Source organism: Fundulus heteroclitus, chromosome 7 (genome assembly GCF_011125445.2).
Source record: "Fundulus heteroclitus isolate FHET01 chromosome 7, MU-UCD_Fhet_4.1, whole genome shotgun sequence".
NCBI lineage: Eukaryota > Metazoa > Chordata > Actinopteri > Cyprinodontiformes > Fundulidae > Fundulus > Fundulus heteroclitus.
Window position 1 is genome coordinate 32,266,836 of NC_046367.1, and position 24,484 is coordinate 32,291,319.

The 24,484-nt window shown below is 40.0% G+C and overlaps 1 protein-coding gene across 2 annotated transcripts in view; it reads left to right on the forward strand.

Moving 5' to 3' along the window:
* The window catches only part of edar (ectodysplasin A receptor), a 71,797-nt gene that overhangs the window by 21,928 nt on the left and 25,385 nt on the right, over nucleotides 1-24,484 (forward strand). The window contains exons 3-8 of one of the 2 annotated variants that reach the window (XM_036139507.1): nucleotides 1,467-1,586; nucleotides 6,577-6,758; nucleotides 13,291-13,376; nucleotides 21,624-21,701; nucleotides 21,826-21,951; nucleotides 22,070-22,144. In XM_036139507.1, coding sequence (XP_035995400.1) covers nucleotides 1,467-1,586; nucleotides 6,577-6,758; nucleotides 13,291-13,376; nucleotides 21,624-21,701; nucleotides 21,826-21,951; nucleotides 22,070-22,144 — 667 coding nt within the window. The remainder of the gene's footprint in view (nucleotides 1-1,466; nucleotides 1,587-6,576; nucleotides 6,759-13,290; nucleotides 13,377-21,623; nucleotides 21,702-21,825; nucleotides 21,952-22,069; nucleotides 22,145-24,484) is intronic. The other variant, XM_036139508.1, reaches the window with a different exon arrangement.

Consider the following 24,484-nt stretch of genomic DNA (forward strand, 5'->3'; position numbering starts at 1 on the left):
CTTGTGTTTTAGATTATGGCTATGGCCAAATTGATTCATGCTGAATTTAGCTGAACCAAACAGCTTCTTGATTAGGCGTATCTTATAAAAGCTATAAAAGGGGCTAAGCCGCCGCTTAAAGCCACTGGAGTGTTTTTAAACTGGTATCTTATGGAGGGGTAAATAGGAAATGGTAAATAGGAAATGTACAGACGCTGCAGTTAGCTGATTTATTCTTACTTTAGCTATCATATAAACAAAAGATAATACAAAAACGGCCTGCTGCATGGCGACAGCAGTGGTCACAACCGATTTGCCTTTTCCGGCGAAGGACATCGTTTCCAATCTTGTATAGACTTTACACACATTGACTTCTACAGTTATTATTCAAAAATGCCTAAATTAGGACTCCAACCGCCTCCAGTGTTATCGGAGTCTTGGTGAACGCAAGGTGCAGGAAGGCAGAAATTGGAAAACTTTGTGTGCAACTTTAAAAAGTGACGTGCACCCTTATGCCCCACCAGAGAGGGCACTGCCCTGAAACGTCTTCAAAAGATTGTAAGACTAATGAGCTGACCCATGTCTGTTCAGGAAAGGCGATGCTTGCTGCATTGCTGCAGTTCTCTCACAGTGTTTCCTACCGTGCTCTTCACTGTGGGTGGTAAACTTGGGCCCTTGTCCAGCCTTGTTTGCGCAAGTTTAAGCAAGAAGCTGTTTTCATGTTGCCATTTGCCGACTTAAGAAGATCAGCGCACATTTACATTACTTTCCCAGGTTGAAGAGTGGCTGAGAGAAATTGGCCTGTGTCACTTCATCATAAGACCCCTGGGAAACAGAAATTGCTTGATTAATTAAAAGACATTCTGAACAACTTCAAAACGTTACAAAACACATTTAAAATTGCCTAAGCTAAGTTTACAAAATAAAGAATGTTATTTATTAATTATTTGCCATAATTCTGGTGCTGCTGATTTTCCAAAAATATTTTCTTTCTTTAACAAGTTAAAAATCAGGTCCTGTCCATTTCCAGTTATTCAAAATTACATAATCCAATCAATCAGATTCATACCATTGCCATCAAATTATATACAACAGGCAGGATTAGAATGGGTCCGTTGGATCGAAATCATGATACAAAAATTCAAAATCAGTTGATACGATCATGCCATTAGGCGAACCATTATCTCTTTCCTTAACATGCATACGACACATTTAGTACATTCAAAATTATCTGATCAAATACTACAAAACGCTGTCTTCCTAATTTCGAGTATTTCTCTCTTTGGTTGCAGTAGGGCCACTAATGCAGCTCTGATCACCTCCGAGTCCAGCCTCAGGTGGTGCTTGTCAGTCTTTTGATTCTGCCAGAGTGTGCTTTGCGTTAATAGGAGTGTCTCATTTGTGTTTGCACAAGCTCTGTTTTGCAGCTTTTTACATTTGTCTCCACTTAGCATGTTCTCCACCTGCCTGTCTCTGCGTTCCCCCAGGTGTCTCGTCTGTTTGTTAGCGCCGAGTACTCCAGCTGCGGAGAGTACGAGTTCTTCAACCAGACCAGCAACAGCTGCCAGGCCTGTCCACAGTGCCAGCCGGGACAAGAGCCGCATATGGTGGGAGCACTCACAAACATGCAAAGATGATTGAGGGGATCATAATTGCGCAGCTTTTACCGTGTTTTTTTTTTTTTTTTTTTTTTTCATGGGCTTAGACTCTCCCGTTTAAAGTCTTCCAGGAAGCTGGGGACAGGAAGCTTGAAGGATGACCAACATTTAAACTTCTAAATACCAGAAAAAAAAAATGGAAATTATGACCCTAGCATGTGTCAGTTTTGCTCAGACCACCCACAATAGACACAGACACGTACGCACGCGCTCATAGCTGTACAGTGAAGGGTACCTTAATTCAAATGCACAATTCCTTTATGGTTTATTGCCCTCATTTACTCCGGTGTGAAGGCATGCATTACGCTGAATGATTTGCAGTAGTCCCACAGTGATTTAGGGCTCGTCAGTCAGTCTGCAGACAGCCAAAGTAAACACAGAGCAGATAAATGCTTGAGTGGGCACCCCGGGGTGCCACACCCTCCTCAAAGAGACAGTCAAGAGTGAACATGGAGACGTAGTATAATTATTTGGGGACTGCAGGAGTATTTCTTTGATTTAAGATGTAGTTGTGTCCTTTTATGACACCTGAATGTGCAGATATTGTTTTATTTATTTTTTTGACTTTAGTGGCTTATATTTGACAGTTCCTGGACGGGAAATGGGTGGAGAGAGAAGGTTGCATTTCCCTGCCCCTGCGTCACCACCGCCCCCATGAATATGCACATTTTAATGGATAAATCCATGACAACCCAGATACAATTCTGCATTTTTTTCCCTATTCATCAAATAAAATAAGTAGCGGCTAAAGGCATCAAATCATAGCAGTTGTGTTTATGAGCACATGTAGAATCCCGTTTTGGTTAAAGTGCTGCACAATGATAAGACATGAAACAGGGAACAGTAAAACAGTGAAAAAAAAAAAAATTAAGCAGCATAATAATGTTTAAATAAGAAAAAAAAATCCAGTCTGGTTTAATCCCGGAGATGAAAAAAATATCATTAAGTACTTTCTTTGGTAGCTCAAACACTATTTACCTATGATCATTCATGGAATTATATAATTAAGCAAGAGAAATATTTTTGGGTCAGAGGTGACAAAACCTAAGCTATTCTGTCATGATATGTTGGACTTTGAGTTTAGTTTGAGTTTGAGCTTTACATTATACCCATTTTATGTAAGTTTAACGAATCAGAGCAGAGCCCAGAAGTCAGAACTCGGTTGTTGGAATGATGTCACACCAAAGTTGAGCTTTTTCTAGTTGCAAGTAGGACAGCAGCTATGCGCAAAGTGGGATTTGCACATAGTTTAGATTCTTTGTACTATTTGCAATAAAAGCGGGAATAAAAAAAAAAAAATTCTGTGTTCTCCAAAACTAAAAGAAATGGCTCATAACTATAATACTTTGTGTGTCCCTGTTTTAATGAGGTACAAAAAGTGGAAATAAGCAGATTATTTTCGCAATTGTTACATGGTTTTCTATACACAGCGGCCATTATATTAAATCCGAAATCTGGGTTTACCAGGGACCTCTGACATTCCGAGTTGACTTCTGTTTTTTGTTTTTTTTTTGCACTTGCAACAATACATTTCCGACTTCCTCGTAGAAATTGAATGCAACATAAGCTTTTAAAGTGGGAACCTATGAGATAAAATAGAACATACTACTTAAACATGATCTCATTTCTGTCCTTTAAAATTAAAAACTGAACAATTATTCCCACTGCTAATTAAATATCATATGAAAATATATTAATTTATAAACAAAAGAGTTGTTTATAATATTTACTTCCTGTCACTTATATTTTTGGAAACACAAACAAGCAATAATGGAATGAAAACCCTCTAATTTTACAAAAAACTTGAGTTACTTTGCTACTGTCTCTGGCATTTCATTAAAAATACATTCAATAGTTGGAACATAATGATGGAAAATCTTAGAGGTTAGAAATGGTTTTTTTTCTAAACTTGTTGTGTTGGTAACCAGCCTATACAGGATTTATTGCTGTGGCGCACGCAAATAACTTTTTTTTTTAAACAAATGATTTATTTATCTTCAAAGAGACATCAGATATAACAGATCGGGCCCAGTTTCTGACATAAAAAAAAAAAGTATTTAGAAACGTTCTCAACTGTGTTTGACAAGTTTCTGGACAGGCCAGACAATTTCTCTCTCCAAAGAATTTAAATGAAAAACATAAATGTAACACAAGGTTATTGAACAAGAATCATCATCTAAATAAACCTTAATTTTCCACATGTAGTTATTTCTGTTTTCCACTCTTACTCTTTTAGGTCCTTATATGCTCACATTGACTCATCTTGATAAATCAAGTGCTGGCGCAGATATAAACACCATCGCTTTTCTGTGAAAAACTAATGTTTTGCAACTGAACTCATGAACTGATTCTTTTCACACTCCGTTTCCAATACCCAAAAAGCAGACCTCATTGTCATTTTTGTGCTTGCTTTAGACTGATAGAAAAAAAAACTGCTGCTTTTTGAACCTCAATTTCCCTTTTCCTTCAATCATACAACCGTACATGCATCATACATAAGTACTTCCCTCGACAATGTGATGAGTTCCAACAAAATGATCCACTTCTCTCTTTGGAGAACGGGTCAGTGAGAGAAGTCTGCAGCAAGCCCATTGGTAAGGAGTACTGTAGCCACTAGTAAACAACATTTTCCCTAAAAAAGCAGAATAATGAAGCCCCCCCCCCCCCTCCCCCTATTGCACTTTCTCCAGCTGCTCTGATCCTCAGTGTGCCACAAACTTTAATTCACATGTTCTTTCATTTCCCTGAGGTTTTCTTGCATGTGGGTGAGAGTGTGTCTTGACATGCTTTTAATCAAGGGACAACCATCCTCGCAGCAGAAACTTCACAGAGAACATGCCCACACACACTTAGGCAGATAAAAGCCACACCGTTACAAAGGCATCGCAGGCTCCCTTTAAAGGGGTTGCGTTCAAATTTTGATGTTTTTTTTTAAGATGAACGTAAACACATTTAAATCAAGCTAACATGTCCTCTTCTGTTGATTTAGTGAGTGATGCATTTCAGCTTACATGTTGTGTTAAAGCCACTTAGCATCAGAACTGGAGCGCCTTGCCAAATTATTCCCAACCTCTTAAATGTTTTTATTTTTTGTTGTTGTTTTTTTGTCACATTTTAACCACAAACCTCAGTGTCTTTTATTGGGTGCATAATTGTGTAGTGGAAGAACAAGATATATGGTTTTCACATTTATTTACCAAAAAATATGAAAAGTTGGAATCAGCCCTCCTCCAACAAAGTATAGTATATACTTTGTTGAAGTATATTCCGCTGCAGTTACTGCCGGAAGCCTTCTGGGGTTTTTGCACGTCTACAGTTAGAAATCCTAACATCTCTGGCACAATTTCACCAACTTCCAAAGTTCATGAAGCGGGTCAAATATCTGGGGAGATGAAAACTTAAGCAACACTTAAAATACTTGGAACCTATTTTATTCACAGACCAAAGTGTTTTGGCTTGTGGACTTCTTCCGGGTCATTGCAAATCAGCAAACTAGTGTTCAAATAAAAACGGTACAATACAGTTTAATAGTTTTAAATAAAAAGGTTACAATACAGAAAAAAATCCAATAAGCTAATCACATATTCACACAAAAAAGTTTGGCCATAGATTGTTAATTAGATTTAGATGTGGGCTTTGACTAAACAATTTGAAAGCAACAACATGCTTTGATTTAAAGCCTTCTATTGTTGTTCCGCTGGAATATAAACCTTTTATCTCAGTCTCAACTCTGTCAGTCGATAAACCGTCCCGCCTGAAAAAAGCCTCCCAACTGCGTGATACCTCTGCCACCATGTTTCATTCTTTAGGTGGTATGCTAGTTTTCTGCCACAGATAGCTTTTCACATTGCGTTTCACATAGGAGAGATCACAGTAAAGGACAAATATATGCCTCCGATTGGTCCATAAAATCCCAATAAGATACATTAAAGTTTGTGGTTGTAACATGGCAATATTTTAAAGAGTTCCAGGTGGATTATTATTTTGTATACTCCCGTGTGCCCTGGCAGTTTAAGCTGCACCGCGACTTTTCTTTGATTCTACCTGAGGCCTTATCAGTCATTTGCCATTCATGTTGATTTTATGTTACATCCCTTCCCTGCCAACTTTGAAAAAAACCCATGTAAGAATCTCACAAAGGCGTCTGCTTGTTGGGTTTTGTCCATCTCCAGAGCTCAAAGGAACATTCAAAATGCCCACAAATTTGCTTTGAAAAGACGGAGGCTTTCAATCACTCTGGAACTGCTTTAAGGCAATGAACAGAAGCAGAGACACAGTGAGCCTGCAGACAAAAGATCCAAGTTCAGCTTTAACGCAAACTGACACAATCCTGCTGATAGCCCAGTGCACAATTACGCTGAAAGGGCGAGAATATTGAATTTCTTTTACAGCCACCCTACTCTAGCCTACAGCTAGGAGGCACAGGCCTGTTTAATAGACAGATGAAAGTAAGAGGGAAATTAAAGATGAAAGAGGGGGGCAAAGAAGGGAGAAAGAGTATGTTTTTGTAAATTCAAGCATGTGTGATTTTGTGTGTGGCCCATCCGGCCTCCCCTCAGAGAGGAAGCGTCATTTGAAGAAGATGGATGCTAGAAAACAATACGAGGAGTTGGTCATCTTAAACACTACCATGCATGGAAAACTGTGCACACACACACACACACACACACACACACACAGTAGACCTCTGTGACCAATCAGATTTCTCCCCTGTCATCTTAGAAGAGTAAAGCCAGATTTGTGCTAAAGACTGATCTGGAAACAGATGGGTGTTTTTAAGTGTTTACAGTGCACATTTGAATTTGTCTGTCCACATCATAGTAATGAATAATTCCACTGATGGGAAAAGCACATTTTGAATGACGTTAGAATTCATTTTTTTTTTTATCAAACAGTTTCGGATGTCTGCGGGTATTTAAAACGCATACATGTTTTGCAGACCTGTGGTTACGGTGTAAAGGACGAGGACTTTGCATGCGTGCCGTGCCCGCAGGGGAAATACTCCAAAGGAAAGTATGAGATCTGCAGGCGCCACAAGGACTGCGATGCCCTCTACAAAGCCACTGTCCGTGTGGCAGGGACTGCTGAAAGTGACGCTGAGTGTGGACCGTGTTTACCAGGGTAAGGCACACTGATGACTAAACCATTGGCGGCAACTTCAATATCCAAGTCGCTCCAGTGACCCCGGTACTGTTGATTTGGGACCCCTGACTGCATATTTTAAACCCAGTGTCACTGATTTGGGTTTTAAGTTAGACAGTGATTTTAAATCAGATGGTCAGAGCGGAGCAGTTGTTAGATCATGTTTTTTATCACTTAAGGCAGCTGGCAAAATTTAAATTCTTTCTGTCAAGACAGCTCCTTGAAACAGTGATCCATGCTTTTATATCATCCCGCCTGGATTGCTGTAATGGACTCTATGTTGGAGTGAATCAGTCTTTGTTGTTTTCTCGTCTACAGCTGGTTCAAAACGCAGCTGCGCGTCTGTTAACAGGTATTCTAAAGACGGAGCATATTACCCCTATTCTGGCCTCACTCCATTGGTCACCAGTGCATTTTAGAGTTCATTTTAAAATTCTTATTTCCGTTTTTAAGTGTCTGAATGACCTTTCCACGCTGTACCTCTCTGAGCTTCCTCATCCCTACTCGCTCACTTGGCCCCTAGAGAAAACTCTGGGTTTTACCTCAAATGGAGACTGAGATTCACTTATCAGGCTCTTTCTCCTCAATACTAATTTCCAGTTTGCTTTACGGTCCAATCTGCCAGCGTACATTTTGATTTTACGGACCATAACACCTTAAAGACAAAAAAGTGCCTCAGATTCTTTCATAAAGGTAGTAGTTTTGATTTCAACATAATATGAAATGCATCAAAGCAAATGTCCCTTCCTTTTACCTGTCTTTTATTGAACTGAAAGGTGCATTAAAGTATCCGCTGTTGGTTGAAGTACTCACATTGTAACTTCTATGCATTTAATGAACAGGAAAAAAAAATATTTTTCATCATCTGATCTGCCAATCACCAATCATGCAGTTCTGGTTATGCTTTTAGTTTGTTAGTCTTGTTCCAGTTAGATAATTGTTTTCCTGCCGGCCTGTCTTCAGCTCAGTTAGTGAGTTTATTTTGTCATATCTGTTCGTTCACCATGTTTTGTTAGGTTATGTTCCCTCCTGTCCCAGTCATGCCTTTGCTCTCTCTCCCCCTCAGACTAATTACCTTCATCTCCTTCACCTGCGCTAGTTGCTTCACCTGCCTTTCCCTCTGTCTACTCTGCTATTTATTCCGCCAACTCACGCACACTCGCCGTCAGGTCCTCCGTTATGCTCCCCTGTTCTGGTATGCTCGTTGTTCACTTCCTGGTCCTTGTTTTCAACCTGCCCATACTTTTAGGTTAGCTGTTATATTTATAATAAATCACTTGCATAATTCATCATGCTACTCCCAAGTACATACCATATTCTTACATCTCTAACCCTTCATTTATTTCGGTTTAGCTACGATAAACTCAGCAACTATTTTTTAAATATTGTTTACAATATTGCACTCGGCAATGCTATACGGTGTGTGTATCTTCTCTTGTTTATTGCATTTCCACTACTTATGCTGAGTACTGCCCCCCTGTGTTTTTGGAGAATACTGCGCCTACGTCCATGTCAAGTATATAGTCTATAGCACTTCTGTCGGCTCGCGCACAGTCCACACAGACCTGCGTGACAACCTAACGCGCCAGTATAACTCAGCCTTAACATCTCTGACCTACTTTTCTTGCACAGTTTTCCCTCTGTCAAATAAAAAAAGCCAAAAAAAGAACAAAGAATTTACCTAGCAGCATGGGTCATCCACTCTTAAAAAAGAAATTGTAATCCAACTACACATTTGTTTTTGTCGTAATTTTTTTTCCACTCAGGATTAGGAATTGTTAACTGTGTAGCATGCTCTTGATGTTTTTCAAGTTAGGCTTTTTCTATAAATATTTCACTGTAAATGTTTTGCTACTTTCTTCCTGTGCAACTTGCTGCACTATAATCCCTATGCAAGATCCCTCCATCTCTGCTTTACAATGAAAGAAGCACACTTTTCATCAGACTTTAAATCTGTTTTGCCTCCTAAACAAACCTTTCTTCAGGTAAAGGTGTATTGGAATAGACTCTTTCATGTAGATCATGTTTGTCCAAATGTTTTTTTTTTCCACAGTTGACAGGTATTATACCATTCCAACATCTGTAAAACATTGCTTTCCAAAAACTAAAGCCAACTGTCTCTCAAAGTTGTTTATGTTCTCTACCGGTCCTTCCAGCTGTTATTTCCCATATGTACTAGAAGATTGAAGGAAATAGCCTCCTGACAAATGTTTAGTAAAGCTTCTGCTTGCTTTGACGGGACTATATTTTATTTTTAGAGTAGCCAATTACTTTGGGAATTTAGGATATGGGTATACACGAACAAATAAACTGTAAATTACAAAATTTACAGTTTTAGCCTTGAACACGGTTTTAGATTCCACAAAACATGTGCCCCAAGTCTAATACATCATATAATTTGTGTGATTAAAATAACGAGAAGGTTCTACTGTGGAATTGGGAGCCAGAGAGCATGGAGCCCTTCAGATCAGCACAATCATGTTAATTAAATCAGCCACACCTAAATAAAATTACTCCTTAGCAGTGATGGTCATCAAAAGAGTTTAAACTTTAAAAGCACCCAAACATTATTCTGTTATTTCACTTGTCTTGAATACAAGCTTTAAAGTTAACAGGATATGTCCTGACTTGCTCACCACCACCAACTAAATCAGGATGAGTTAGGGCACTGATGCAGAATCTTGTGGAAGTCTCGCCTCAGGACTAAATTTACCATGTGAGAGGACACCTTAGAAATAAATAGCAGATTGCACGAGAAGTGCCAACATAGGCTAGCCTTACATTTTTTCAGGTCAAAACCATAAGATTAAAAGTTCATTGGGATTTTTTTGTGATAAACTGACCCAAATTAGTCCATGATTATGAAGTGTAAAGAAATTAGTACATCGTTTTCAAATGTTTTTGTAAATAAGTCTAAAAAGTGTGGTATGTGTGCATATGTGTTTAAAGCTTTAATCAGAGTAGCCCATGAGGTCCTTGTTAATTATGGAGCTGTTAAAAGCCATGTATAAAACCAGGATCCCCTGATGGTGGCCTGGTTTTATTGTAAGAACCCTTTCAGTTTTATTTGCAGCATTTTTCCTTGACTTAGAGTCTCTTGCTTTGAGTAAGGTTAACCCTCTTTGTGAAGCAAGCAAGGGGGATTTAAAAAGAGGGTCATGCATAAACATGACTTTGTAAATCTGACACACTGAAACCATATGGATTTTTTTTGTATGCATGGAGGTTTTGTTGAAAATCAGCATTGAAATATTTTCAGTGCTTAAACCTTCTGGATGACTTACATGGACGGTGTCCATCTGCATGGCTTCATCCTTTTTTTCATGTGGAAAATTATTCCCAGAGTAACAGAAAGATTAAATTATTGGACTTCAAAGTTGCTCTACAAAAAATGGTGCTCAAAACAAACTTGCAACTCCATTTAAAGGACGTGAGCCCCAGTAACACAAATAAAAGTGGAGGCGCTCGCCTTCTGAAACGATATGGTGGTCTGTCAAATGTTTACATATTCTTATTGTCAATAATCCACTGGTGAATGGCTTGGATTTTGAATCTGTATCATCAAATTAAATTCTTTGTCACAGTGGATGAAAAATTTGAGCTTAATGGATGAAGAACAAGAAAAACACTGCAGCTTACTCTTGATCTCAATACTTCAAGATTAGACATAACATTGGAGGCCACATGTATGGATGGTTGATGAAAGCACATTCTTTCACATCCATCTATTCTGATTACACAGGGTCCAGATCTTGTATTTTCTGAATTCAGCCAAGAATACATGGTAGCTCAGAAATGTTTTCTGAGGTTTGACTGAGAAAAAATGCCCCAGGGTCAAAATGACTTCCTAAAATCTCTAAATAGGAATAAGGAATGAGGAGTTCAACTAACACAGCATAATTCTCAATGCCAATGAGGTCACTAGCCTATAATGTCACTGCTGATGTAAACTGAAGGACAAATAAGAGATAATCCTACACTCAAAAATATTGCATTTTTAAAACCAACAAACCTGGATCTGGTGCATGCAAAACTCTTTTTTTACAGTGTGAACAAATATGCATTTATTCAGCATCATTCCTGTACAACTAATTTTGCACAATATTCTTTAGTAATCAACTATAATGGCAGGCTAGGTTTCTACCTTTGTCTGCTCTAGTTTTCAGCTTTAGCCTATCTCAACCATTTATAAGTGTTTATTATTAGCCACATTAGCCTCCAGTGCCTTTAAAACTAAACTAAGGTGCCATGAAGGACAGATTTGTATAGTGATTGACTAATAGTTGTTCTATTCACATATCCTCCAACATGAGCTGTAGACCTCCTACAGAGTATCAATGACCTTATTGGTTGTTTCTGTGATTAATGTGTTATTTTACTGGTTTTTCAGATTAGTTATATGGCCTTGTCTGGGGTGGTTAATAGTTAAGTACTTCCACTTTCAGAGGATGGACTGAACAGTGCCCTGTGAGATTTCCAAAGTTTAGTTTACTTTTTAATCAAGCTCTGCTTAAAATTCTTTGCGACTTTATTCCTGACCTGTCTGATGTGTTCCACTTCTATAGAAAGTTCAGCGTGAACATTTATGGAAGTAGAGATGTTTTACTTGTGTTAAAAAGTGAAAGAGGAGTATCAACACTTTATTGTTCAGTTAAAACAGAAAAAAACACACAACTGTTCTTCCGTTATTGTTTCAACATAAACGAGGAGAATCATGTCTGTTTAAACTCCATTCATTGCTGCACCTTCTCAATAAGTAAACAACTCTGTGGTCGTTTCCAGATTTCTGTCTGCTTTATTCTTGGAAAACATATTTTGTTTCTAGATAGGCCCACATGAATGGATGAAATGAAACAGATCCCAAATGTACCTTCCTGCTGCTCTGTTAACAGAAACTGCACAGGAATTACTGATGGCCACAAGGCAAACTGTGAAAGAAGCTGAAACAGCTCCTTAGAAGGTGGGGTTTAAACCGAGCTCTGAGTGGACAGTGCTGTGAATGGATCATCCACAGCCCAGATGGGCTTTGTTATTTTTTTGCGTGAAGAATGCCATGAACAGTCAGGGAAATGCGTGTGTCACACGGTCATTGCGTGAGAGTTGATAGCCCTGGTCATGAAGTAATTTCTTCACTAGCATTCTCTAGCAAACATCTGAAACCTTTATAGCACAGCGGAATGTATACAAGATAAAATTTTACACTGTTGGATTTGATCAACTAAATAGGTAACTTCTGGAAGCAGTTCATTGCACTGACTTTTACCTGGGGTTATCAGAATAAAGGAGTGCTGAATGTTTCAGATTTTCGTTTGAAAATATTAATATATAAAATCTAAACATTTTGATGATAATGCACTACTTTATGTTGGCCTATGACAGAAACTCCCAACAAGGAAGGTTGTGGGTTAAATAATGTAACAAAAATATGGAAAAAAGTAGGGTTATGAATACTTTTGCGAAGGACTCCAGCTGAATTGTGTTCTCATGCTAGGCTGATCCAAATGTTGAAGGAGCTGTAAGTAAGCATTTACTATAAAATCCACCTAAATTGTTCTCATTTGTCACCTGGGATGGAAGTAACATTCCTCATAAACAATTGGTCCCCTCCATCAACAATGTCTTTCTCCTTTCAAACCTAGTGGTACGGTCCGGAATGACTTTGGTTCAGAGTGTAGGCGGTGTTTACTTCCTGGTTCCTCAGCCAATCATGTGATAGTTCACAGGGTTCCCAACACAGAGCACAGCATTTGGTATTTTATGTTGGCAAAAGAGCAGCAGCCTGCTAACATGGAAGCCAGTAAGAGAAGCGGGCCAGAAATAGAACACAACACAACATCAGAGACACATCCTATGTAAGTAAAAATTCACAACAGCAACAGACCATTTAAAAAACGGCATATTAGATTGTTGTGATTGGCAAACTGGTGTACCAATTTGAGCCGCAAGGTGTCAGTATTACTTATAGCTCCTTTAAATACTTTTTAATGCTGGGTGATCAGTTTTGATTTATTCAACTTACTTTGAGCTGAGATGTGCTCACACGCTATATGGCGCACCTGCAGCCAACTCCAGCTTACCTGCAGGTTGTATGCCTGCTGTATGAAATGCGGACCTCGTGCCCTCAAGTGTAAAAAGATCTAATAATGTTCATCTATTCTGTACCTTGGCATCTTTCTTACCTCTCTTCCCTCTTTTTTTCCTCCTGTACAGCGTGACCTTTTCATGACTGATGGCATTATCTGTACCAAGCCATTTTTAGTGCCTGCAGGGCGTCAATTATGCGCACTTTTCCACATAGTCAAACTTTTCACCTGAGTTCCTTCTCCATACTCATGCACCGAGTAAGTGCAGAATGTGGAGAGGTCCCATCAGCTGACTGTTATTTGTAGTTTTAACATCAGTTTTTGCAGTTCTGCATATTGTTTAGTGGTAAAATAAAAGATTGGTTGTGAAACACAAATAATCATTCAGGCTTTATCATTTGATGTGGTTACATTTTTATCTTTTCAAGGTATTACATGTTGGACAACAGGCCCAGGAACGCCTATGGGATGGTTTGTCACTCCTGCCAGAACGCACCGAGCAACACTAAAGAATGTAAGACCTACTGTTCTTGGCATATATATTTAGATTACTTCTGTTTCCTTGCAAACTAATTTTTCTACCACGGTCTGTCTTCCATTCTAATGCATCAAATGCAACAGGCTAACTGCTCTTACAAGCAACACATTTGGCTTCCTCTACATTAGAGGCTACTGAATATGAGGTGTTTGTGCACACATGGAAAGGAAATAAGCAGGACAGGTTATGCGGAAGCAGATGTTGAAACTCAGGGCTAAGTTTGGAGAATCAGAAACAGCTGGAGGTCGCAGGTTTTGATGAGCTTTCCTGGACCCTGTAGTAACTATTCGACCTTGTGGGCAAGTTTCACTTACAAAAACAAGAGTTTACACATCACCTTCCCTGCTGGTCCTGCTGTGTTTCTAGCTCCTCATGGGTGTTTGACAGCTCATCGATAACATCACTGTCTGACTAATCCTCCTGCATACCTCCACACTATCTGCACATGGATCAGTGTGTATGCGCATGAGTGCAAATCCAGCTCAAATGTTGTTGCAGGTTTTTAAAGCATTGCACACACTTGCAGAAACCTTCTAAAATGTGATTGCTTTTCTTGAATTTGTGGACACGTTTCATAATTCCAGTAGCAGTTTGACATTTTTCTTTTACTCAGATAAGTTTTCTGTAAAGTCACCAGTGTATCCTGTTGGGTGTGTTGTGTATGTAAACTTTTTAAAACTGTGATTGCTTTTAATGTTGGGTTTTAGATAAAACTTTCTCAACACTTTTGCATTTACGTATGTTACAAGTACAAATCTTACTATATTGTATTGGGATATTTTATAGTAGGTCAACAAGTTGTACAAAATACTGACATGGCAGGAATGGGGTTTTAAATTTTTGCCCCTTTTTCTGTGGAAATCACTTTACTCAGATTTGATGGAGAGGGTCTAATAACTTAATTTTTCAAGCCTTACCTCTCACTTTGGATGGGATTTAACTATAGACTTTGACTAGGTCATTTTTATACATAAATATGCTTGATCTGCACCGTTCGCTTCTGGCTTTTTGTTTAGAGACATTGTCTTGCCTGAAAGCGAACCTCCACTTTTGCTGGCTCTAAAGCAATTTCTTTGAGGACTACTACCAGTACATAATTATGTGTATCTTGTAATGATTATTTTTTAAATAACATCCTCGCAAAATGCACTTACGTTTTTGGTTATAAAATTACCAATCGACTGAAAAAAATTAGAGGGATTAGATCTTTGTCCCAAGAAACAGTAGTTGCATTAAACCTCTCTGTTCTCTGGTTGTTGTCCTTGTTCTTGCATAAATACCACTGCCAAATTGAGCATGTGTATGAACCCGAGATTTGCTGAACCTCACTTTTTTTCTGATTGTTTGAACAACGATATTTATGGACCTGTAATTGCTCAACGTCCCCCCACAGTGCAGTTAAAGAATCCGGAAATGAATGTTATTGCTATTGTGTCATATTTAATGAGTGTGTTTTGAAAGATGAAAACCCCAAAAAGCGGCCTGGCCCTGCAGAGAAGGCGGGTGGGAAGCAAAAGCAACAACACAATAGCACAAATAATGTCTTTAAATACATTTTAATCACACCAGCTCCATGGCTTAGTGTCAAGTTTACGAGGCAGATAAAACTGAGTTATTACTTGTGTATTTCATTAAATGTTATTAGTAAGGCCTTAAACATTGCTTGTTAAAGCAAACACTGCTCGCTCAGAAAACTACCTGTTTTCTTCCAAACTGAATTCCTTTTACCAGGAAAGTCAAAATCAATTTCCCTAAAGGGAAGATACCAAATTGTCTGAGATCCGAGTTTTATTTGCTTTGGGTGATGGCGGGCTGACACTTGCTATGTAATCTGTAAATTACCCCGGCTCCTGCCTAGTTCTGCTTGTGTGCTAATTAAAATTTTGGTGGGTATGAGAACGGTGGATGATTAGCATGTTTGTGCTTGCCTTGATGCTACTCTTTGGCAGCTTGTGGTCTAAAGCTGTAGGCACTGCTCATTTTCCACTTTCTCCTCCTAATTTATATAGCCTCCAACATCCAAATCTGTAGCTGAATACATTAGGTGTCATGTCACCTTCAAAACGGAACATGTCATTCTACAAAGTTAACTCCTGCTTTCTACTAGCTAAAAATAACAAAGCCTTTAGCTTTAACTCAAAGGGCAGGCATCATTTTTTATAACTTTTCTCTTTGAATTACGTTCATGGCTCACAGTAGTTAAAAATGTTCATGCCTGAAGACAAGAACTATGTAATAAAAGCATAAAAGAAAGGGTGTGAGCACAAAGCGGTCCATAATGCAGTGGAAAGTACCAGTAGATTGAGGACATTAAGTTTTGAATACTAATTTCAGGCTTCAATGTGTAATACAGTGTCAACCTAAGACAAAAAAAGTAATAGCAAAGACTAAAGCTCAGGTTTAAGTTTATAAAATCACATTTTATTGGGTTTTTATCTGGTGGCCACTTGGTAGGCAGGATAAATATTATTTGAGAGCAGTAGCTTGGGCACACAACAAACCAGCACCCTATGGGGGAGATATAAAAGAAAGAGATAGATACATTTTTATTGGTAATTGTAATTATACATTCCAACAAAATGTCTTCTGCATTTAATCCATCCCTTAGGAAGCAGTGGGCAGCTTTTCTTTTTGCAGCACCCTGGGAGTATTCTGGGGCTAAGGGGTCTTGCTTCGGGTCCCATAGTGGCAGTTTGCGCGTTTTGAACCAGGGACTTGCAGCATTCTTAGAATGCAAGTGCACTGCTCTTGCTCATGAGGCCAACACTCCCCCGTAAAAGTGCTCTGTTACAGCCAAGCCTATATGTAAGTCACCAGTAGACAATGACCAAATGTGACAAAAACTGTAAATAGTAAATACTTGTATAGCGCAGTCAGTCACCCATTCACACCCTGACAGTGGTGAGGCACATTGCAGTCACAGCTGCCCTGGGGCAGACTGACAGAAGACAAGGCAAACTTATTTATAAAGCACTTTTCAATAATAAAACTATTCAAAGTGCTGTACATAAACAAACAAATAAACAAACAAACAAACAAACAAACAAACAAACAGAGGAGTGTCACAGAGGAGGTGTAAACTTAAAATACTAGAATACTAAAAACATTCAGGTAGATGTTGCAAATTGTGCGCCTGTCTTGTGCAGGTGCTATTACTCTGACCACTGACATCTCACCTCAACGTTCTTCAGACAACTGTGTCACCAGAATGCTTCAGATTAGGGGGTTGTGCAGTGCTTGTGTAAATTGAGTCTCATAATGTGTGTATGTTTTAGTTGAGAGGATAAAACTGCACAACATCAAGGTAGCTGTGAAAACATTACATCATGTAGGACGTTGCCTTTTGCACCACTCAAACACTATAAATCCCCATAATAGCAAGTTGTTTGACCCTAAATAGTCACTTTAAACCAATACTACACATGTGGCAGATAGAAAGAAAGTTTACAGCTGCAGTAACATGTTTTCTCTATCATTTAGCTAATAAAATTATATAATGCCGTTAAAGCTAATCACTTTGGCTAATCACAGTAAAAATAACGGTGAAAGACACACTTTATACTCACGATCAACCCCTACGGTTGTCTCATTGGTCTGTCCAAGTCGCTGCTGTTACACATGCTACAACATCCTAAATATACACATGAAGGTGCCTGGCTTTGAAGATTCTGATTAATCTAAGTTTAGTATTTTTAAGATTTCTTGTTTTTCTGGCTCCAAAAAGATATTTGTCTGTTCCGTCCAACTGAGTTTCTTTCGGGTATAAGTCCCTGGTTCAAAACACGCAAACTGCCACTATTTGCAGTGTGTTTTCACCCAGAAAGAACATGATTAGGAGCTCAAACCACAAGACACTAAAGAGAATTTCAGTCCAGACTCATGTCCTTATTCAGAGTGGTATAAAAACATACCCCAAGTTGATGCCTCCAGCCACAGGCACTGGCGCATGAGTTTGTATGTGCTTATGTGGTGACACGAGGCCCGGAGACCACGGGAAGTGGCGAGGCACATGTCAAAGAGGCCAACAGTATATCAGCCTGGTGAAATGAAAGACTGATTAAAAGGCGTGATTTATGAGCTGCTGGGAGTTTACAGCTCCATTAGGAAAGAGGAAGGAGACCTGATGAAAACTCCAGAAGGCCAAACCAAAAAGGGAGGACTGGGAGCAATATATTGACAGATGGAGTTGTGAGATCCGCATTTTGTCCACACTGCCCAATAAAAGAGTTTGTGTGCTGCAATGGGAGACCGTATCATAGTGAAACATCAACTTTAACATCTGCCAGTGCCAATAATCTGCTTCTGTGAAATGTTATTGGTTGTGAAACGATGTCAGACAGCGGTATTTAGGGGAAGAAATGTCAATTAAATACGATGCCAAAGCTAACATACCATCACTGGGGTATGCTGGTACGTGAATGCAATCGGGAATTTACCATAGTGGGCTAAATATCTCACTTATATCAATGTCACTGTCAAATCTGCTGCGTGTGTCTGTAAAGGCAGCGACCCTTTTTGAAACTTTTAAAAAGCTTATCATGTGAGTCATATAAGTTTGAATATGAATCTAAAAATAAGGTCGAGACTTATCTCAGCTTCCATGCGTCCTTCCGTTATCCACCTTAAACGTCAGTCAATGTTTGTAAACCCATATGCGATCCTGACAGGTGCTTATAGGGTGCCTGCGATTAGTGGAACCCCTTGAAAAGGAGAGTAAAAGTACAAAGTAAGCTTTATACATGCCATGTGATTAGATTTTGTAGCTTTTATAGATATGGTTTCAAATGCTGCTTATAAACACAGCTTGAACATATTCTGGTAAACAGAACCGCAGGATTTTGAAATGTTGAGATTATTATAGCATTTATAAATACCTTGGTGACTGTATCAATTGGCTAAAGTAACTATAGCCAACTATTAAAAACTTCAAGAATGTTTTTAACATGCCACACACACACAGAGAAGTAACTAATGCCTAAAAAATACCTCTGAGCTTAATCTTGCTATTGTAAATTATATAAAAATAGAAGGGTTCTGCTGCAGTATGCAGTCTAATCAGCTTGGGAAATCAAATGATAATGAAGCAGACTAAAGTCAACAAGATAATTGTTCATCTAAACCTCCTTTATGTATGATTTATAAAGTGTAGCAGATGAGATCAGTGTTTGTAAATTTCATTTCCATTTCTAACTGCAGTTTATATACACCATCACAAACAGGCTTTGTTAATGTCATTGCAAACTGGTTTTTATGAATACCAGCTGTTTTAGTAATAAGACATTGCATATTGTGTCTGAATGCAGTTGCAAACAGTGGGTTGTCCTTTCATAAACACAGCTGCAAATGGAAGGCAGAACTTGGATGGTGGGTGTGCTCTGACCCATGATTTCTGGCCACCAAGAGGCCCGAGGCCCCCTTCCCACATCCGTCTCTCGGTTCGCATATTTCACGATCTCTGATCTGGCCATGAAGACATCTCTCCCGCTACGCCATTTGTCTGGTTGTAAATAAAATTATACACAATCTCCTGAAGTGAATAGTGCACAGAGGGGGATTGAGGTCAAAGAAGAACCAGTAGAGCATTGGCCCAGGGTTTGACTGTGGGGGGTTGTTAGAACTTTTAGGAGTAAAAAACTACTTTCTTGGAAAAAAATCTTACAGTCCTAAATACTTTGATTAAAACACAAAAGGACACTGTTAGTGGATTATTGTAATATAGATGATTTTAATTGCAGATGTTGCAATGAAAGCCTGTACAATTAAACTATATACATGTGGATATTTGAAAATGGGAAGCTTATCTGAGGTGGAGAGGTCTGCCTTGGGTTTAACTTAATGCCACAAAAGTCTGGAGATGCTGGATTTCTGATGTAAACAGCGTTCCTTTGCTTGAGGCACATAACATTCACTATAGTTATATTTTAAGGAGGTGCATTCCTACTTTACTACTCTAACTACACCGTTTCACTTTATGTGTAACTTTTACTGTTTTTTTTTAAATGTACCATTTAGCATTAACTATCCCCTTTATTCTCTCTCTTAAAATTAATATGCTTTCAGACTGTACCAATAGGGCCCACAACCTGACAGAAACAACATCCTTAAAGAAAGAAACTAAAGTATGGATAAAGTTGTGTTGTTTATCTCATACTAAATTGCCACCAAGCAAATCCATCCATCCATCCATCCATCCATCCATCCATCCATCCATCCATCCATCCATCCATCCATCCATTGTCTTTATCTTACCATATTGGTACTCCAGCACGTACACCCATTCATTAGAGAGGCTCCAACCTGCCATTACTTGACCCTTAGAAACACTCTTCTCCTCTCCCACTTAGACATTGAGGGTTCTGGGCAGTCACACGGAGGGGGTGCGCTGGCAACAGCTTCCTTCCGAAAGGGGGGTGGGCTGTGCCGTGCATCCCCTTCGGCGCTCCCAGTTTTTAAACGCACTTGAGAACAACATGCAACAACACAACATTTGAGCAGGCGTAGGGAGGGTCGGGGTCTTCTGCACACCCCCGTTCTCCGATGGAGGCAAGGAGTCTGGGGCCTGGAGGAGGTGCGGGCCACTGTGTCCGGGGTCTTGGCGGGGGGCTGCGGTGTGCAGTCAGCGACCTGCCAGGTCTGGGGCTGATGCCTCCGCTCCCCCCAGGGGACGGGGGGCAGGGATGGCAAGGGCAAGGTGGGGGGAGGGAGTGGGTTTATTAGGTATTTAGGGGGAGGGGGGGGCTCTGGCCGGGTGGCTCGTGCGGGTCGTGTTGGCCCGCCCTCTTGGGGGGGCCCGGTCCGGGGGGCGTCTGGTCGGGGGCCGGGGCCGGGGGTCGGGCACAAGCAGTCGTATAGTCGATTTGGGGTGACCCCCCCCCCTTTGGTCAGTGTTGGATGTGAGTGTTATGTGGGAATGTGTGTACAGCGTCTTTTTTTTTTTTTTTTTCTTTTTGTGTGTGTGGCGAGTGGGGCACAAGGGAGGGATGGGGTGAATGAGTTTTTTTTTCCAGGTATGGGTGTGGTCCGCTCCCTCTCCCAAGAACATCTCAAGTCTCCGATAGGTGCGGAGCCCATCCCCCCACGTCCTGCCCTCCTCCACTTCGTTGGCGGGCGCCTCGGCCCCCTGGCGCATTAGTTGGCTTCGGGTTTGGGGCGGGTTCCCGGGCGTGCGCCGGCCCGCTCCTGGCGGCCTCTTCGCGGGGCCTGGCCCCCCGGGGGGCGGCCGGGGCCCTCGTCGCGGGGGCGGGGCGCCCCTGGGGCCTCTGGCCCTCAGGGCCCATGGCCGGGACCACTTCAGCGGGGCTGGCTGCCGGCGGAGCCCACGGGCTCGTCTCCGCGGCTCTTGAGGGCGTCGGCATTGCGGTGGCTGGGGGATTTCCTCGGGGTCGTCTCTGCTCCTTCCTTGGGGGGGGGGGTTGCAGATATCCTGTGTCGGCCCCTCCTGGGCGACCTGCTTTAGGGACCCCTTTGGGAGTCCGGGGCTACGGGTCCCCTGACGCCTGCCTCTGTGCTCGGGGAAGGTGGCTCTTTGGTTCTCCACAATCACTATCAAGCTATTTCTGGATAATCTTCACCTAAACTAGTGCACTTTCACATCTCCCACAGGTGCTGGGTCCCAGGTATTAAGTGTTCACTTATATACAGTAATCTTATAATTTATTTATTTATTTATGTTGTGTCACTTTCTTTTTTCAAATATCACATTACACATGTCAGCTTACATAATAATATATATGATTTAGCAATGGCATCTAGGTGTTATTCGAGTGTATCTGTTGCTTTATGTCTGTTGGTTGTGCTGTTCTTTTTGTGTCTCTTTCCAGGTGATGGAGCAGACAGAGGACGTTTTATCATTCTCTTCCTTTTATCTCCTCTTTCTTTCACCTCTACTCTTTTTTTTTTTTTCTTTTCTTTCACTTTTTGTTCTTCCTTTACTCTCCCATTGTCATGTCCATATAATTTGAAATTCTCCTTGCAGGAATCATAATAAAGCTAAAAAAAAAAAAAAAAAAAAAAAAAAAAAAAAAAAAAAAAAAAAAAAAAAAAAAAAAAGAAACACTCTTCTATCCCAGTTCTTACAAATTGCAACCACCCCAAAGGTTTGCTATTATAAAAGGCATATTGCCAGTCTTCCCGGCAGCCAAGGGACTCCAAAAACATTTCAATTAATGCATAAACAGTCAAATACCGGGACATGTAACATGTGCTTATGTTTTTTTTTTACAGGCATGCAAACCAGCAAACCCAAAGTAAAACCACCGATTGATCCTGGGAGCACTACAGTCTTCCCTCATCGACATAAAGGTATGAGCAAACTTACTTTGAAGATATGTGTCTTTGAGTGGTTTCTGATCATTCAGTTTTTTGTTTTTCTTCTTCTTTTTTTTTGGCACCCATGTGTCTATTATTTTATTGCCTGCCAATTTAGAATTACCCGGACAGGGTCATCTAGCCACAGCACTCATCATTGCCATGTCAACCATTTTCATCATGGCCATCGCCATTGTTCTCATCATCATGTTTTACATCCTGAAGGCCAAGCCGGGTGGGCAAGGTGAGTTAAGCGCAAAAAAGGGATTTGCACGAATTTGTTTTAAGTCAAAGGCTTTTGAGTTTTACGCCATTTCTCTCTCTCTCTCTCTATCTCTTTCTGCCTGTCTGTGTGTGCGCAGCATGTTGTTCTGGCCAAGTTGTAAAAGTCGTGGAGGCTCAGACCATCAAACAGGAAGAGAAGAAAGATGTCCCTGGTGAGACAGGCTACACAAACATCCCCCATGAATGAATGGCAGACTCTGTTTTTGCTCTTTTTAATGTTCTTCCTTTGCCATGATCGGAAGTCTTCAGTTGTAAAACAAAACAAAAAACAAAAAAAAACAAAGGTTTGCCTACATGGAAACTTGTATTGTGGTTAAAAACCTCAACCTGGCTGTGATTACCCTTTGTCATGCTTACATGAAAAAAGGGGTAATCTTATTACATACAAGTGTTCATGATTTTAACCTTTCCCACATTCCTGCCCACAGTCAATTTTGAACACATCACAGCATCGTACAAAATTTGATTCTGATTTCTCAAAACCCCGGTTGTCTAAAAAGACCTTTCACCGATCTGACTGACTGAATCGTTTTTTTTTTTTTTTTTTATCTCTTCTCGTTTCTAATGTGACCACAAATTCATTAGGCCTTGTTCACCCATGGAGGGCGTTTTGCTTGAGATGGAGTTATTAACGTTGAATCTTTAATGGTCCATTTGGTGTTTATAGCCAAAGTCTATTAGTGTCATATATTAGACAACATCTGGAAGGAAACGTTGCTGCAGTGGGTTGAGTGATTTGGCATTCCTCAAGTCTCCCCATTTACACGCACAGGTTCCTTAAAGCTGTGCTGGGAGGGACTTCTGCCATGGGTAATTCTTGAATGAATGTATTAATGATGCATTGATTCATAATTCAGCTAACCTACTGTATATCTAAACAATTACTGACTGCAGCAGCTTTTCTAGCATGTCTGACTTCTGTATTTAATTGTTGTATATGCTACTGCTTCTGTAACGATCTTTTGGCGGATCTGAAAAAGCCTCTGACTGAAGATATTCTCTTGTTGCATGATAGTATGATGAAAAGGATTCGCAGAGTCGTCCGTAATGGTCTTCATTTTATGAAGAATCCTTATAGACTTGTAGAAGATATGCAGCATCTGGCTGCAAACACTGAACAACCTGGGCTTCCTCAATAAGTGCAGTGTTCTCCGGTTCAGTTTGTTGTTCAGTTGAACATCGAGGTATCTCCTCTTCCGACACCTCCACTTCTTCTCCCATCATGAAAATAGTGTTTGACCTTTTCCTATTTCTTCTGACACCTATAATCATCTGCTTTGTTTTATTCACTCTCGAAATGAGACGATTGTTACCACGCCATGCCCCCAAGCAGTCCACCAGCTCTCTGTACTGAGCTTCTTGTCTGCCTCTGATGCATCCCACAGCTGAAGTCATCTAAGTTTTTTCAGAAATTGAAAGGGCTCTGTCTTATACTGGAAGTCTAAGGTGTAAAAAGTATAAAAAGACCTTTGAGTCTCACAAACCGTGGTCTGTTTGTCAGGGAGTCTCTGGTCAAGGCGACTGTTGAGGCCTCCACCTGAGTCCTCTGGAGTTTCTGACAAAGCAAATCAGGCTGAACTGTGTTAAATGCACTGGATAAATTAATTAACAGGATCCTCACAGCGCTGCCCGCTTTGCCCAGATGACAGTTAGTTTGTTGAAGCAGGTATCGTTGTAGTATTGGTCAACTAGTAAAAGTAGGATACAAACTTAAGTTAAACTGAAACTTAGTTAACTGACAGTTTTCTGTTTTACCCTGTGGCTGAGTTGATACGCTCACTGAGGAATACAAACCAATGTAGAGATGGTAGACTCACTGTCTTTTATTCTAGACACACTTTATGAATGAAGATAAGGCTGACTGAAACAACATCTTAAGTTATTTTCAAAATTCCAAATAGTCAGGTTGGATTCGGCTCCAAAATGAAGCCTTATTGAACATTACATTTACTAACTTAGATGTTTGTTTCATATTTAAATAATTTGAATGGCTAAGACTGAATTCCCTCCAGAATTCCTCTTTTTTTTTGTAATTATCTTATTATTGTCAGAGGTTATGGCAAGGCATTACCATATTTCTCAGATCTCCCAAGAAACAGTAATAACAAAATAAAACAGGACAATTTAAACTAACAATAATAATTGTTATTATTGTTATTATTGTTTATTTCAGTGTCTCTTTTCCACAAAGGCAACCTACTTCGAGCATACTTTAGTAAACGTTTCGATTTGTAAGTTAAGGATGTGATCTTTTCCATTAGAAATATATGACCCATTGTTTCTACCCAGTCTCTGAACGTGGGAGGTTCTGGGATCAACCAGTGTCTAGTGATGCTTTTCTTAGCTTAGTGCCTATTGATGTTTGGGGTGATGATGTCCGATTTACCTAAGATAAATCCTCCAGAATTCCTTTTTACAGTGTTTTTATTGGTCATTTTTCTCACAATATTTGCACACCCCGTGTGTGGGATGTCACTTTCTTCGTGTGTGTG